This window comes from Pleurodeles waltl, chromosome 1_1 (genome assembly GCF_031143425.1).
Source record: "Pleurodeles waltl isolate 20211129_DDA chromosome 1_1, aPleWal1.hap1.20221129, whole genome shotgun sequence".
NCBI lineage: Eukaryota > Metazoa > Chordata > Amphibia > Caudata > Salamandridae > Pleurodeles > Pleurodeles waltl.
In genome coordinates this window covers 528,217,803-528,231,358 of record NC_090436.1, presented here as the reverse complement: position 1 = coordinate 528,231,358, position 13,556 = coordinate 528,217,803, and the positions used below count along the sequence as shown (strand labels likewise).

Below are 13,556 nucleotides of genomic sequence, written 5' to 3'. Positions count from 1 at the left end.
CCACTAAATCCGAGGGCATTAAGGTACATAGCCCGCCGCTGCCCCCCCAAAACTTGCTTTTGACCCAGTAATTAGGTCAACTCAAATAGAACAAGAACAAAACCATGGCAGTTGCACTGCATGTACAGATAGCTGCCTGGACGCCTCAACAATTGGGGAGCTGATAGAGCTGGCGGACATCGCAAAAGGAGAAGGCATGAACATGTATAATAAGAATCGTAATAGTCTCACCACTGACATCAACACCGGTAACAACATTAATACTAATCAGATGGCCCTCATTCACCAAACTAAAGCAAAGAGAATAGCCCCGATATTTAAACAGTCAAATAGGGGGCAGTTAGCACTTCTAAGTAACATCCAACTGCTAAAAGCGGCAGCTATCCATCAGATAGTACTATCTCAATCAGTGGGATTACATGTACAAGAGTCCCTTCACAACAGCCAGGCCCGTCTCACAGGGATTACGGGAGGTTTTGTAGGACTCTCATGCCCCAACAGCCCATGAATGCTGGACACTGCAAGAAACAAGCCTGGAAGAACAAGGCAGAGAGGATGAGCACAGGGGAGATCTCGGGGAGGATATAGGAGAAGAAATCTCACCCAGTGAGGGGCTGGAGGAATTGGGTTGTGCTGGCTGTATCATAAACACTATTAACAATTCTCTTTTAGATGCAGTTAAGGCTCTTACTTGGCAGTCACATAAGATGGAGATTCATTTAGAATGAACCCACATGCTGGCTCAGAATGTACTTCTGTTAGATAATAAATTGAACACACTAATAGGGAAAATTGACAGGGGGGACAATAGATGCACACATGGTAAGGGAGTGGAGGGGAGCAACACTGATGTAATTATAGACAAACTATCGACATTACCAGCGCTGCTAACTAGCCTCATCCAACATTGCAAATCTGCTGGGGAAACCAATAAAAAAAGCCAGCTATATGTCGCCAGGAGGCAAGAAAAAAGATAGGTCACCCTTTTAAGTAACCAGTAAAGAGGGGCCTTTCATACCCCCATTTACAGTAGAGGAGGTGAAGGCAAGGAGAATAAACCAAAAAACAGGCCACCTTTCGCTGTGCATCCACTGTCTCCCAATATTATCATGGCTAAAAATAGCCCAGAAGAGCTAACCCTGGAGAGAGTCTCTGATCAACCATGCAAGTCTGATACTGGAAATAACCAACAACCACAATTAACAAGAAGAAGAGACAGAAAAAATCACTTAAAGTCACAAAATAAATTAATAGAAAGAAACATACTGGAATAATTTCATATGACACCAGCAACACCCCAGGTCTGCTGGAGCCGCACCCAATATTTGAGCGGAGATCGTTGTTTGCTCCTTCAACTGCTACTTGCCCAAATACTAAAACTACCATGCCAAATGGGGAGACCAGACTGCTAACGTTGACCTTTAATCTCAAATTACCAACAATAAGGACGACCTGGCCAGCAAAGGAGAATACAACTCTCAACTTGTCAACATTTGGCTGGAAGAGCCCACTGTAAAATCTGGTCAAGCACCCCCTTGAGCTTTGGGCCGGAACCAGGAGACAAATGACCCAAGGATAATAAAGGGGCCGTCCCAAGCCCATGAGCCAGAGCCTGTGAAGGAACAAGAGCTCGAGGGGGGGTGAAGAGACGTTAGGTGGGGCCATCCCTATGACAAAATTCATGATATATCAGCCTGGCTTGGAGGGGATGAGGAGCTCCAGAGAGGGTAATCTAGGAAGGGTGCCACAAAACAAGTCACATGCAAATAACAGAGGTACAATCTTAAAACAAAAATGCAACGGAGAAAATCAGATACACCCTATTAATTGGCACCTAGCCCTTGAAGAAACCACACTGGAATCCAATCGGTCATAGGGGCTAGAACCTCCTGGGTAGCAAGGGGCAAGCAGCCCAACATTAAATCAAGGGAAGCAAAATGGTGGCCACCAAGAATACAAAGTTACCCAAGAAACAATTTCATTCATAGAAGGATTAAGGATGGGTCAGGAGAATATCTGGAGCAGAAAAAAAGATGTCTACATTCTATCATACATAGACCTGAGTCTGACCAGGAGTACAATAGGGCACTAAACATAAAGGGGGTTATTCTAACTTTGGAGGAGGTGTTAATCCGTCCCAAAAGTGACGGAAAAGTGACGGATTTACCACCAGCCGTATTACGAGTCCATTATATCCTATGGAACTCGTAATACGGCTGGTGGTATATCCGTCACTTTATCGTCACTTTTGGGACGGATTAACACTCCTCCAAAGTTAGAATAACCCCCAAAGTCTGCAAACCCTCAGGAAAACACTGATCAGTAGACAATAATCTTTACTCCATTATATGTTTCTCAGAGGCCATGGGATATACACAATAGGTCAAACATTTTACGATTACTGCATCACATACCGTTATTTGAAAATCTCACAACAGAAGATTTACTAACAGTAAATTTTAACACATACACATGGATCAGCCAGAACAAATCTACACTGATTATATGGTCCGAACAAAGTAACATCATTAGAATCTTTGAAAATGAAGGGCTGCTAGAAAATTGCGGTATAAAAATAAGTAAACCAGTCATAGAATGTTTTCCCCAAGTTCTGGCTGTTGGAATCTAAGTAATACGCCCGGAAGAATAACACTTAGCGCTTTGAGAGAACCTTCGTCGATAAAACCATTGAGGATAGATAAGAAAATCACTATACATCTGACAAGGAACACAGGAGAGTTTCAATCTGACAGCATAAAAAATGGCAGTGGTGATGCGAGGCACAAGGATGGGACTGGCTTCCTACAGCTCTGACTACCAGAGGGAAAACGTATATTTAACCCCAAAAGTCCTCCTTTAAAAACACAAAACAAAACAATCAAAATAATCAGTTGGAATATGGCGGGTTTGGCTTCCCTTATAGCCAGCTTCAGCATTGAGACCTTTGTAAATGATGTAGATAATACGTGCTTCCAAGAAACATGGTTGCTGGAGTCATTAACTATATTGGGCTTTACGACAATTGAGTTGCCTGCACAAAAAAAAACTTGTTTGGAAGACATATTGGAGGCCTTGCAATATACTTTTAAGTTAGACTTAGCAGTCAAACTGGTAACTTGGGAGAAATCAACAAGTAACATGCATGTGATAACCATATATGGCTTAGCCTTTTATAAAACAAATTATCCCGGTAACAGTTGTAAACTTATACATTAACCCCTTCCAAGAAAAGAAACAGATGATGGTCAAATCAATTTTGTCCTTGCTGAAGGAATTTTTATACGAACATCCAGAACATGAATGTGTGATTGTAGGAGATTTCAACATTCGCCAACTTGGTCAGGAAACAGGGTCCTTTTGAGTACCCGGAAGATTAGCTTTAGAAACCTTTTTCAAAGAATATGATCTGAGAATAACTAACTGTAGCAAAACAGTAGAGGACATTTCACGATAGAGTACATCTTCTTAAGCCCAGCACTGATGTGCAGATGCTCAACCACAAAGTGATCAATAGAACTGAAAGTGACCATAATCCAGTGATAATAGAAGTTGATCTTGGCGCAATAAGACACGAGCCCTATAAAGCTAGTGGCCATCAACTCACATCTGGCTTATGCCCATTAACACAACTAATTAGAAGAAGCACAGCCTGCAAGGTAAAACATGAGGCATGGAAGCAGGTTAATGGTCCTATAAACTTTAAATCTGGGGTAAGTCAGATAACTGCCCAATGGGGACATGTGCTTAAGAATTTGCATGTCCAGCTTTGTAGCTGAGTGCAGGTTGGTCACACTGGGTGTAATAGACAAAGTGCAGGCAAACTGCCAGTAACAAGGGAATGCACACAGGTCCAAAGGAGATGTCGGCAGGCAGAAAGGTGCTATAGGAGGAACCAAATCCCTGCAATGGAAGCCCTTATTAGGCAGGCACAGAAAGAGTATAAAAGAGTAATATGGTTATTGAAGATAAAAGAGACCGAAGAAAGTTGGAAACGCTTAGTTGCATTGCTATCGCCTAGTAAAAGCAGAGAATTTTGGGACTACAGCAACTCTTTGCTACATGCATCCATAACCACGGTTAATGTAATCCCTGCCAGTGATTGGGAAAGGCACGTGGGAAATCTTTATGTGGACCCAAAGTATGCAGATGCCCAAGATATCACTGGGCGGCACCATGAGGTAGACGGGCTAGATGATACGCCATTAACCATCACTATTAAAACAGTGCAAATGGTGCTTGGCAACATGAGACACACTGGTCTCCCAGACCAAATGGTCTTCCAGGGAGCACATTCAGAGACGATCAACCTTATTGGGCTGAACCTCTGACTGCTCTATTTAATGACTGCCTACACTACTCAGTGGTCCCAGAGGCCTGGAAAGGTTCAATACTTCATACTATTTACTAAAAAGGGGACATCACCCTACCTGAAAATTATAGGCTGATAGCCTTACTAGGTGTAGATAGTAAAGCTTATGCAAGAGTTTTGCTTCAAGAGCTCGAAAGCTGGATGTCAGAAAACGATATCATACCTACAAACCAAACCGGCTTCAGACCTAGTTCCTCTACCCTAGATAATGTTCTCGCACTTTCATATCTAGGTCAAAAAGCATTGAAACCATCATTGCAGCTGCTCTTTGCATGCTTTATTGACTATAGTATGTGGCCTTGGATGGGGTGGTGCGCCATATCATTTGGAAGAAATTGGCGACCTGAGGGATATCCAGGAAACTGTTGCATCAATAATTGCACTATACTCCGATACCTGGGTGCGAATAAAAATTACAAATACTCATGTAACCAGGAAGATCCACACCAGTGGTTCCCACCCTGTGGACCGGGGACCCCTAGGGGTCCGCGACTGCTTAGAAAATGTAATAATATTAGGTTCCAACTATCAGTAATGACTCAGTGGGGGTCCCCGGATTCCAATAATGATTCAGTGGGGGTCCCCGGGCTCCAGTATTGATAAAATGGGGGTCCACAGAATTCAAAAGGTTGGGAACCACTGATCCACACCAATAAAGGTTTAAAGCAGGGCTGTGTTATTGCCCCGACCCTTTTCAGTCTGTACATAGCGGATCTGGGCACAGAGTTGCTTAGAGGAAATACGATCCCTCCGAGACTGGGTCAAACTGTGCTCCACATAATCCAGTATGCAGATGATCTGGTCCTGCTTGCCCAAACCCGGATAGGGCTAAAAAGGGGTTTGGATATACTACGCAGCTAGAATGAGAGAAATGCATTAAAAGAAAATGCAGCAAAAACCAAGGTTCTGGTGTTTGGCCGCCATGTAAAAAAATATCAAAGAGCTTAGAAACTCAGACCGCTAAGTATAGAGATGGAAGACAAATATGGACCTTGGAGTTTGGCTATCAAATATGGGAAGAATATCACATCAGGTAGCGGCAATGACAGCCAAAGCAGAGACAATCTCCTATGCATTAGCAAAACTCCATCATCGGCTTAGGGCACCAACATCAGAGGCAATAAGGAGTGTTAAAGACGAAATTACTACCTGCAATCTCCTACGGTCATCATGCATTCCCTGGCAAATTGATAACTCCATTGGCGAATTGCCAGATGAGGGTATACAAGGGTATACAAAAAGAAAACCTTACTTTAAAAGTAGTTGTTCAGGCAATTGTTATTCAGGCACAATTGTTGTTGTTTAGACAGTAGTTGTTCAGTACTTAGTTGTAGAGACTTTTTAGTTGTTTAGCAGTAGTGGTTCAGGCAAGTAGTGGTTTAGACCTAGTTGTTCAGGATGTTTCCCATTCCATATACCCCACTAATTGACCACAAAAATGAGTCTTAATCTGTCTCAGAATCATGGGCTCACTTGGTTAGACTAGTTCACATGAGATCATGAGAAAGAACCTTCCTCCCAAATAAAACTGCCATAGGCTGCTTAACTCTCGGCTCTGTGGACATGTATTAAATCTTAAACTTGCAAGTGCTAACTCCTGTATGCCCCTTCTATTTATCCAGAGAGAGAAAGGGAACCACCCCCCCCATGGGCAATTTGACTCCCAGCTCTTTGGGTACATGTAGGATCTTAAAAGTGCAAATGCAAACATCACTGTGCCCTCCTCTCTTTAGGGATAACCTCTTACATCAGATCACTACAGTTCCTAAAGCTGTGGGGCAGAGAACGCGCCATCTGAAAGAAGAGTAAAGTCAATAAGAAGGTAGAAGCCATTTCATCAGCATGGTTTCTTTATAGGCCTCGCCCCTCCCACCCTTGTGGGTACCCGCATTTATTTGGCCCTGTGCATAGTATAATGCCTGTCTCGCTTTAAAAAAAAAATCCCAGAACAGGCCATTCCCATGGGGACCACTGCAGTAAATATGTTTTTTATGGCTTCTTTACATGTTCTCAACCCATCTTTCAAGAACAGGGGTTTTAAATAAAAGCTGACGTCTGTCTAAGGCCACACATGGGCAGCAGCATACAAGATGAGTTATAGATTCAGTGTGATAGTTACACAAAGTGCATTCCTGCAAATATCCCTGCAATGACTTCCATTTACGTCTATGGGCCCAGACAGGAAAAGTTAAGAGACGCATTTACAAGATGCTCTTGAAAGCTTGAGCTTCTAGAGGTGCTTTCATGTAAGGCTGGCCTTTACTTATTGCATAAGATTCAAGTAAACCATTGTCTCAGCTGCTATTCCTAATTGGAGAGATGCCTTTTTCCATAGCGGCATGCACGCCCATCTCTTTCAATCTCTTCTTCAGCAGAGCCTGCGAAATAGAGGGTTCTAATATATAGGAGTGTACCAGAGTGAACTGTTCCTCGGCCTTTGTTAGATAGATGGTCCAGCTGCTGGATTTGTCTTTGAAGATTGCTTTCAGAGACCCCCTCAGGCTATCGGTATTAGCCTTGCAAACACTCTGATAGAACTTTATCATGTCCATTTTGCACATTATATATCCATTTTTACTATGTCTAGTTCCGGACGTATCCCTGTGGGCCTAGTTGGTCTGTGCCCACTTGAGTGATTGTCACTATCATGAAGAAGTCTTCTATTAAGTGCTTATTAATAAAGTGATGTGCTCATGTATAGGTTAATGTAGTAGTGTGTCACATTGACGGATATTTCCTCGGAATGTGCTTTATTAAAATTGTAGACCTTAATTTAGCAAGGTTTGGGCCTAGTTGCACAGCTTCTTCTTAAGCTGCACTGTTTAAACGATTCACATAAAATGACTGCATAAAGAAATGTGTTCATGAATTATTTTCCATTGTGTTGACCAAATGTTAGCTGATAATATAACTTTTCACATGAGAACTGCTTGCTAGGATATCTTATGCCCAAAAAGTAAAATGTGCTAGTGTAATGCGTGAGAAAGCGATGTGCCCAGGAACTAACAATAGACATACCAACGGAAGAACAAAGTGCTACAAAATTGTTACCTGACGGAGCTGACGATGTGGACAGGAGAAGAGCCAATCATTAACATGTGAAAGACAGTTTAGTTATATCATAGGTTTAGAAATGAGCTTTCATTGGACTAACTGTAAATGTACGATTTTCTGACCAATGGCAACGTGTAAAGTTTTTGGACAATTTTAACTTAACCCGAATACAGAGCAGGAATGGAGCCATTCTTTATGCCATTCTTTCTGATCTTTTATGCTGAAGGAGCTGATGAGTTCCTAGAGACTTTATTGCTGAGACTTTGATATTGAACACTGGTCCTTAGGCTTTGCTCATGATGGTTCGAATTACTTAGAGCCCATTTACCGAACTATTCCCTTCTATAGTCCAATTTCTGATGCTGATCGAACAGATGCCCATCTGACGAAGATAATTGCAGCTTGACGATCTGCGCTGAGAGGTATAACAAATGCTTTTTTTAATGTGAATTTTGCCTTTTGTCTCCAGGCACGAACCGCTATTTTGATAAAGCCATAGCTAGATGTTTTCCAAATTTATGTTTATTAAATTGCTTTGCATGAAGCTATGCTAATCCGTGGGGTAGTTAAGGAGTCCCAGAAAATATTAACAGTTTGCAATTAACTCTGTTGATATCATTCAGTTGCTGTTTAAATGTATGTTATCTCCGCTTTACAGTTATATTTGCTATCAATTTGCATTGTGATCATAGAAAGTTTGACCCTTAACTCATTGATTAGACTAAGATTCTTTAGAAGGCTTGATCAACCAGTGTTGTTTTTCTATATCTACCAGCTCGTATTGAGAGTATGATATTAGTATTTTAATATAGGGAAATAAACTTTCTACTTTTACCTAAAGGTGTGGTTATTCATGTCCAAATGGGTCATGGTGTATGATGATCAATGATTTCAAAGATTATTGATATTGTTGATTGACATTATTGATGATATATTGAATTTGTGACTTCTGGTGGGAACTACTCTATGCGTATCCAAAAGGACCATCAAAACTCTAACGCGTCCCCTTATAGATTAAAATAAAAAAGCCAAATAAGGTCATGTGCGCTCACACCTTATAAATGCTTTTTTCATTCTTTCATTCATCCATTAAAAAAACACGTCATTAAGGCTATAAGAAGAGACATAAACACTGTAGTCCCTTTGTCGGTTGGCTCACATATGGTTGACAAGTTTCAGGTGACTCAAAGTGGAATTGAAGCCACATACCACAGAATAATGAGAGACAAAAGGAGGATGTGAAGTGAAATGGATGTGGCTAGTGTAACTAAAGTCATACATGTCGTTGCCTGTGCCTGGTCCAGCGTATGGACTACTGGAGGATTAAATAAGAAACAAAATGTCCAATATGTGTATTACATTTTATATGTCCTAGCTTAGGTATTGTGACTGTTTAGTTACTAAATGTGTGAGACATAGGGTGTCAGGTAATGTCGGTCTTGTTGATGGTTTAAGTTGCAAGTTGCACAAGATATCTTGTGTGTGTCTTCTGGCTCTGCAGCACCATTAACCTAAAGCCTGCATATTTTGTGGGCCATTTTCATGTTTTTAATTTATACTAACTGTTGACTAACCTATACCAAAGGTTACAGCTCCTCATTGCACTCTGGATTTTAGAGGTATAATCCACCTACAGGTTAGCCCATTAGAGCATTCATTTTAGCAGTGTCCAAGGTGGTGTAGACCCCTTAGATCATTATCCCTAATCATTTTTGCAACTGCTTTGATTGCTAAGGTGCAACCTTACACTTTAAACTTTAAAAAATCATGATTCTGGTTCTACGTATTGAAATGTTGTTGTTGTAGTGTCAAATACTTTAGTAACATTTACTCTAATTTTCTAAATTGGTGTGGGGCTTTTCTTGTGTTGTGGTTTCACTTTATTACTGTGTACGTACTGAATAAATACTTTACCCATTGCCTCTAAGTTAAGCCTGACTGCTTTTGTACCAAGCTACTAGAGGGTTAAGCACAGGTTACTTTGCTGACTTTTTGTGGTCCCCCCTGACGAGGATTGTGGCTGTTGCTTGAGTAGGGATTAATCCCCCTCAACCAACAACCTAATTTATCATATTGCCCATCACCAAATTAAACAAAAACGTGTTTAGTGCTGTCACTGACTTCTATTGCAACCAGTTCCATGAGTCAAAATTTCATTCGGGTCAATTGGTTTTATCAGGATAAACAAAATACCATTCACCCTTTTTCCCTTTCTGTCACTCACATCTCATTACCCTCAGTTTCAGTAGCAAACATATCCATTGAGTGTTAGGCACTTCTATTCTCCTTTTTAATCACCAAAACACAGATGAAGAAACTGTGCCCAGGGTATTAGCGGCCCCAGTATTTACCATGCAAGCTGGTTTGAGGGCAGTGGAACCATTACAAGGCACTGTGAAGCAGTTTAGACATGGGGAGTTCCCAAACAACTTGATACAATAGTAAATTATAATACATTGTGATAGTAGGAGGGCAAAAAGGACAATATTATATTTTAAATTGGTGAACTTACAAACCCTATGTATCCCCACAACCAGAAGGGTCCAGCAAACGTAAGAGCATATTGCTTTTGAAATCCTGCCATAGCTGGAAAAAGATATAGATGAAAACGTAGAAAGAAATGCCATGTTCTTTTTTTCAACTCAATATGTTTTTATTTGAACACTTACTTTCTATAGGAAAACCTCGATTGATCTACACAAGTGACCCCTTGATGAATGTAGAATTTTGTATACTTTTCAGAAATGTATAGCCTTCTGGGATTCACCATTGGATTTACACCTAATACTACCACTAACTGGAAGGAGGTTGAAAGCACAAGAAATAGGAAAAATGGGATATGTCACAGTAAAATGCCCAATGTGTGTTAAAAAATTTGTTTTCTGACTCAAATATGCCTGGAAGCAGGAAAGATGTTGATTTTAGCACTGTTGATCTCATTTGCAGGGAAAAAACAGGCACTTTCTTCTGCAGCACTTTTTCCCATCTTCCTCCAAAAAATAAAATGTAACTCTATTTTGGCTCATTTCTTGGTCCCCTCCATGGGAATCCACAAATCTGGGTACCTTTAGAATTCCCAGGATGTTGGAAAACAAGGACACAAATTTGTGGACAAAAAAGTTATGGCGGTCCAAACGCAACTACCCTAAATAGCCAAAAAAAGTCCAAAAAAAGGCTTAGCACAGGGGCGGAAAGGCCTGGCAGAGAAGGGGTTAACAATTCATAACTCAAAATCTACTTCTTAGCTTTTGGTTGTTTTGGTCTTGTTTTATTTATTTATTAAGATCTATTTTTTCCAACCTTGTGTAGAATTTGTTTGTGTGGAGATTTCACTGTTTTACTGTTTGAAGTGTTGCACAAATACTTTACACATTACTTCTAAGTTAAGTTTGACTGCTCTATGCCAGGCTACCAGAGGGTGAGCACAGGTTAATTTAGGACTTGCTTGTGCCTTACCCTGACTAGGATTGTAGTTGCTGCTTGGCCAGGGCTTACAGTCAACCACCAACCCAATTTCTAACACTGATCACTTGTTTCTTCTACTGTTTCCCCAACCAATCTAGCGATCATCTCCAAGAGGTCAACCGAGGCTTTCATCATCTTGGAGTAAACCTTGAAAGAAAGTGATTTTAGGATCCAATTCAGGTCATAATTGGTATAAAAATGCTGAACCCCACTTCAAATACTGAAACCCTGATGTTCCCCAGTGAACAAAAATATCAACTTCACCCATTCCCTGTCACACTGGAGAAATTATGGGCAGGTAAGAAATAGGGAGGGTGGGGGGCAATGGCCATCTTGTCAGAACACAGCGTGTGGCAGATGGTGATGGTGACAAGGCAGGTTGAGGCAGCAGGTCTAACAAGCCACATTCTAGTACATACTAGTACATACTCACCATAGTCTCATTCTTTCTACAGACCCGCTGGTCAGCAGCATTAGTAGCAAGAGGGGGAATCAGGACTGTCAGTCCATCAGATCTGCTGATCTGAGTCTTGAGTGTTTAACTAACCAGGGCTTCTTCCCAAGGTGCAGCAGACATGGTAGGAAGAGCTTGTGGGCATTCATGACCAACAGAGCTGAAAGCATCAGCCCATGGGAGACAGAGGTGGGTCTGTGAAGTGTGCTGAGGCAGCATCCCCTGTGACTCTAATCTATACATCCATGCAAGTAACGGGCAGAAACGGGCAGAGTCTGTCATGTCCCACTGCCAGTACAGCAACCAAAGCAAAATCAACGGTTCACCAATGGCTTCCTTCTCCCCCTAAAAGTCGTAACTCGCCACAAATCACAAAAATGAGTGCCATTGGTGTCCCCTTGCAACCAGCAGCACCCATTAAGCAAATGTGCGTCTTTTAACATGTCACGTTTGGTACAACCGTGTTCACTTTTTATTTCCAATAGTTGTGTGGCTTCATTCTTGGCATGATTGGTTTACCATTCACCTGGTTATCTGTTCATGGAGGCTCTCTCATACTATATATGCCTAGATTTATTTAGCTAGTTTGCACACAATGTACCGCTTAATTCACTAGCTGTTGAATTTCAGCTTTGGTCTTATTCTTCTTGCTTTTTAGAATAGTTGCTCTTGTAATGCTAAATTGATGGGTCAGAGGAAAGATTTGATCGTGGTTCAAAATATTCGATCTAGTCTGCAGTCTGTTAAGGTTCATGTAGTATAATTTGAACACTGTCTATTTGCTTTTTCCTTAACATGTAGTTACTTTACAAATTAGGAAAACAAACAAATGGTAGTTGGATAGTTTGTGAACCTCTGTCCTTGCTCAGTTGAACTCTGTGAAAATTAATCAAATTAGTCAAACATAATTAGAAAGCAAAGTGTAGCAACAATTGGCGCTATCCTTGTGAGCATGGGTGTAAACTGGTGTTTTACACTTGTCTTACTTATTCCCCTCTGATGCTACTTCGCACTTTAAATAGTAGATTGCCCGATAAAGAATTGGCTAAAGTGGCATAATAAATATTACCTCAAAGGGTGCTTGTACAAGGTTACTCATACTAGTGAGACGATGAATTTAAATGAATATACCTCATCTGTGGGTTCAGAGATCTGGAGAAGAAAGGGTGATGGAAGTGGTTGGCTGCAGCACCAACATAGGGACATTTGGCATTTTGGTCTTCATAGAATACTTTAGCAATGTAACCACTGTATAAAGAAGTGATCGTGTAGATGAAATGCTTAAGAAACAGGTTCATTATTTATGCCTTAACCAAAGTAGGTTGGGCACCAACAACTAAATAAAGTGTTCCTTAATTTGTATCCGCTGTATTCACTCTACTCTAAGGACCTCTATCACTAAATACCAGCCAGAGGACAGGATGGAACCCATGGCGATCAGAAATGCGGAGACAGGAAAAATATTTGTGGGTCATAATTCCTCTCAAATGTTTCCAAAGCTCACCTTCATATCTGACTCCTTGGCATGTACCTCTAAGGCAACCCTGAGACTGTGGACCTCCTTTTCTTGCTGCTTCATCTCCTGCCTTGTTATAGTTAGGTCACCAGACAATTTCGAAATACTTGCGTCACATCTAGAATTGAAAGTAAACCAAACTTCTTAAGACTGACATTGATACTGACTGTGTTCAAAACGTACCATTCAAATGGGATTTCTTCTCGTTCCAGACTGGGAAATTTGCACAACAGTACAATATTAACAATAGAAAAACAAAACAAAAAACAATATCAACAAAACCCCCCAAAACTAAAATGTGTACACGAACATGTATTATTTAATATATTTCTGAAGCAGAGAATTTGTTACATAGAAAATAAATTCAGGTTTTACTTCCCACCTCCTGTGGGATCCGAACGCAGCACCTGGCTGCAGGCCAGTCTGTGGCTAACCACACACAGCAGAAGGCCATGCATGATGGATGTTGGCTGCCCGTGGGCATGGGATGTAAGACTTGGCCACAGGCCAGGCCTTGCAGCCCACCTGACGCCATACACAGTCAAAGTATGTGTACTGCATGGTGTGGCTTTATGTATTTTTAATAAACTATTACTTTCCGTTAAAAAAAAAACAAGAAAGTCACTGAAAAAAACAAAGATTAAAGTTATGTTCTATTATGAATTGTAATTATGTCTTACTTCACATTAAATAAAAAA

At 40.9% G+C, this 13,556-nt stretch overlaps 1 protein-coding gene across 4 annotated transcripts in view; it reads right to left on the bottom strand.

Moving 5' to 3' along the window:
• Positions 1 to 13,556, bottom strand: part of FAM81B (family with sequence similarity 81 member B) — a 408,082-nt gene that overhangs the window by 167,560 nt on the left and 226,966 nt on the right. For all 4 annotated transcript variants that reach the window (XM_069225555.1, XM_069225546.1, XM_069225537.1 and 1 more), the window contains one exon: positions 12,847 to 12,976. In XM_069225555.1, coding sequence (XP_069081656.1) covers positions 12,847 to 12,976 — 130 coding nt within the window. The remainder of the gene's footprint in view (positions 1 to 12,846; positions 12,977 to 13,556) is intronic.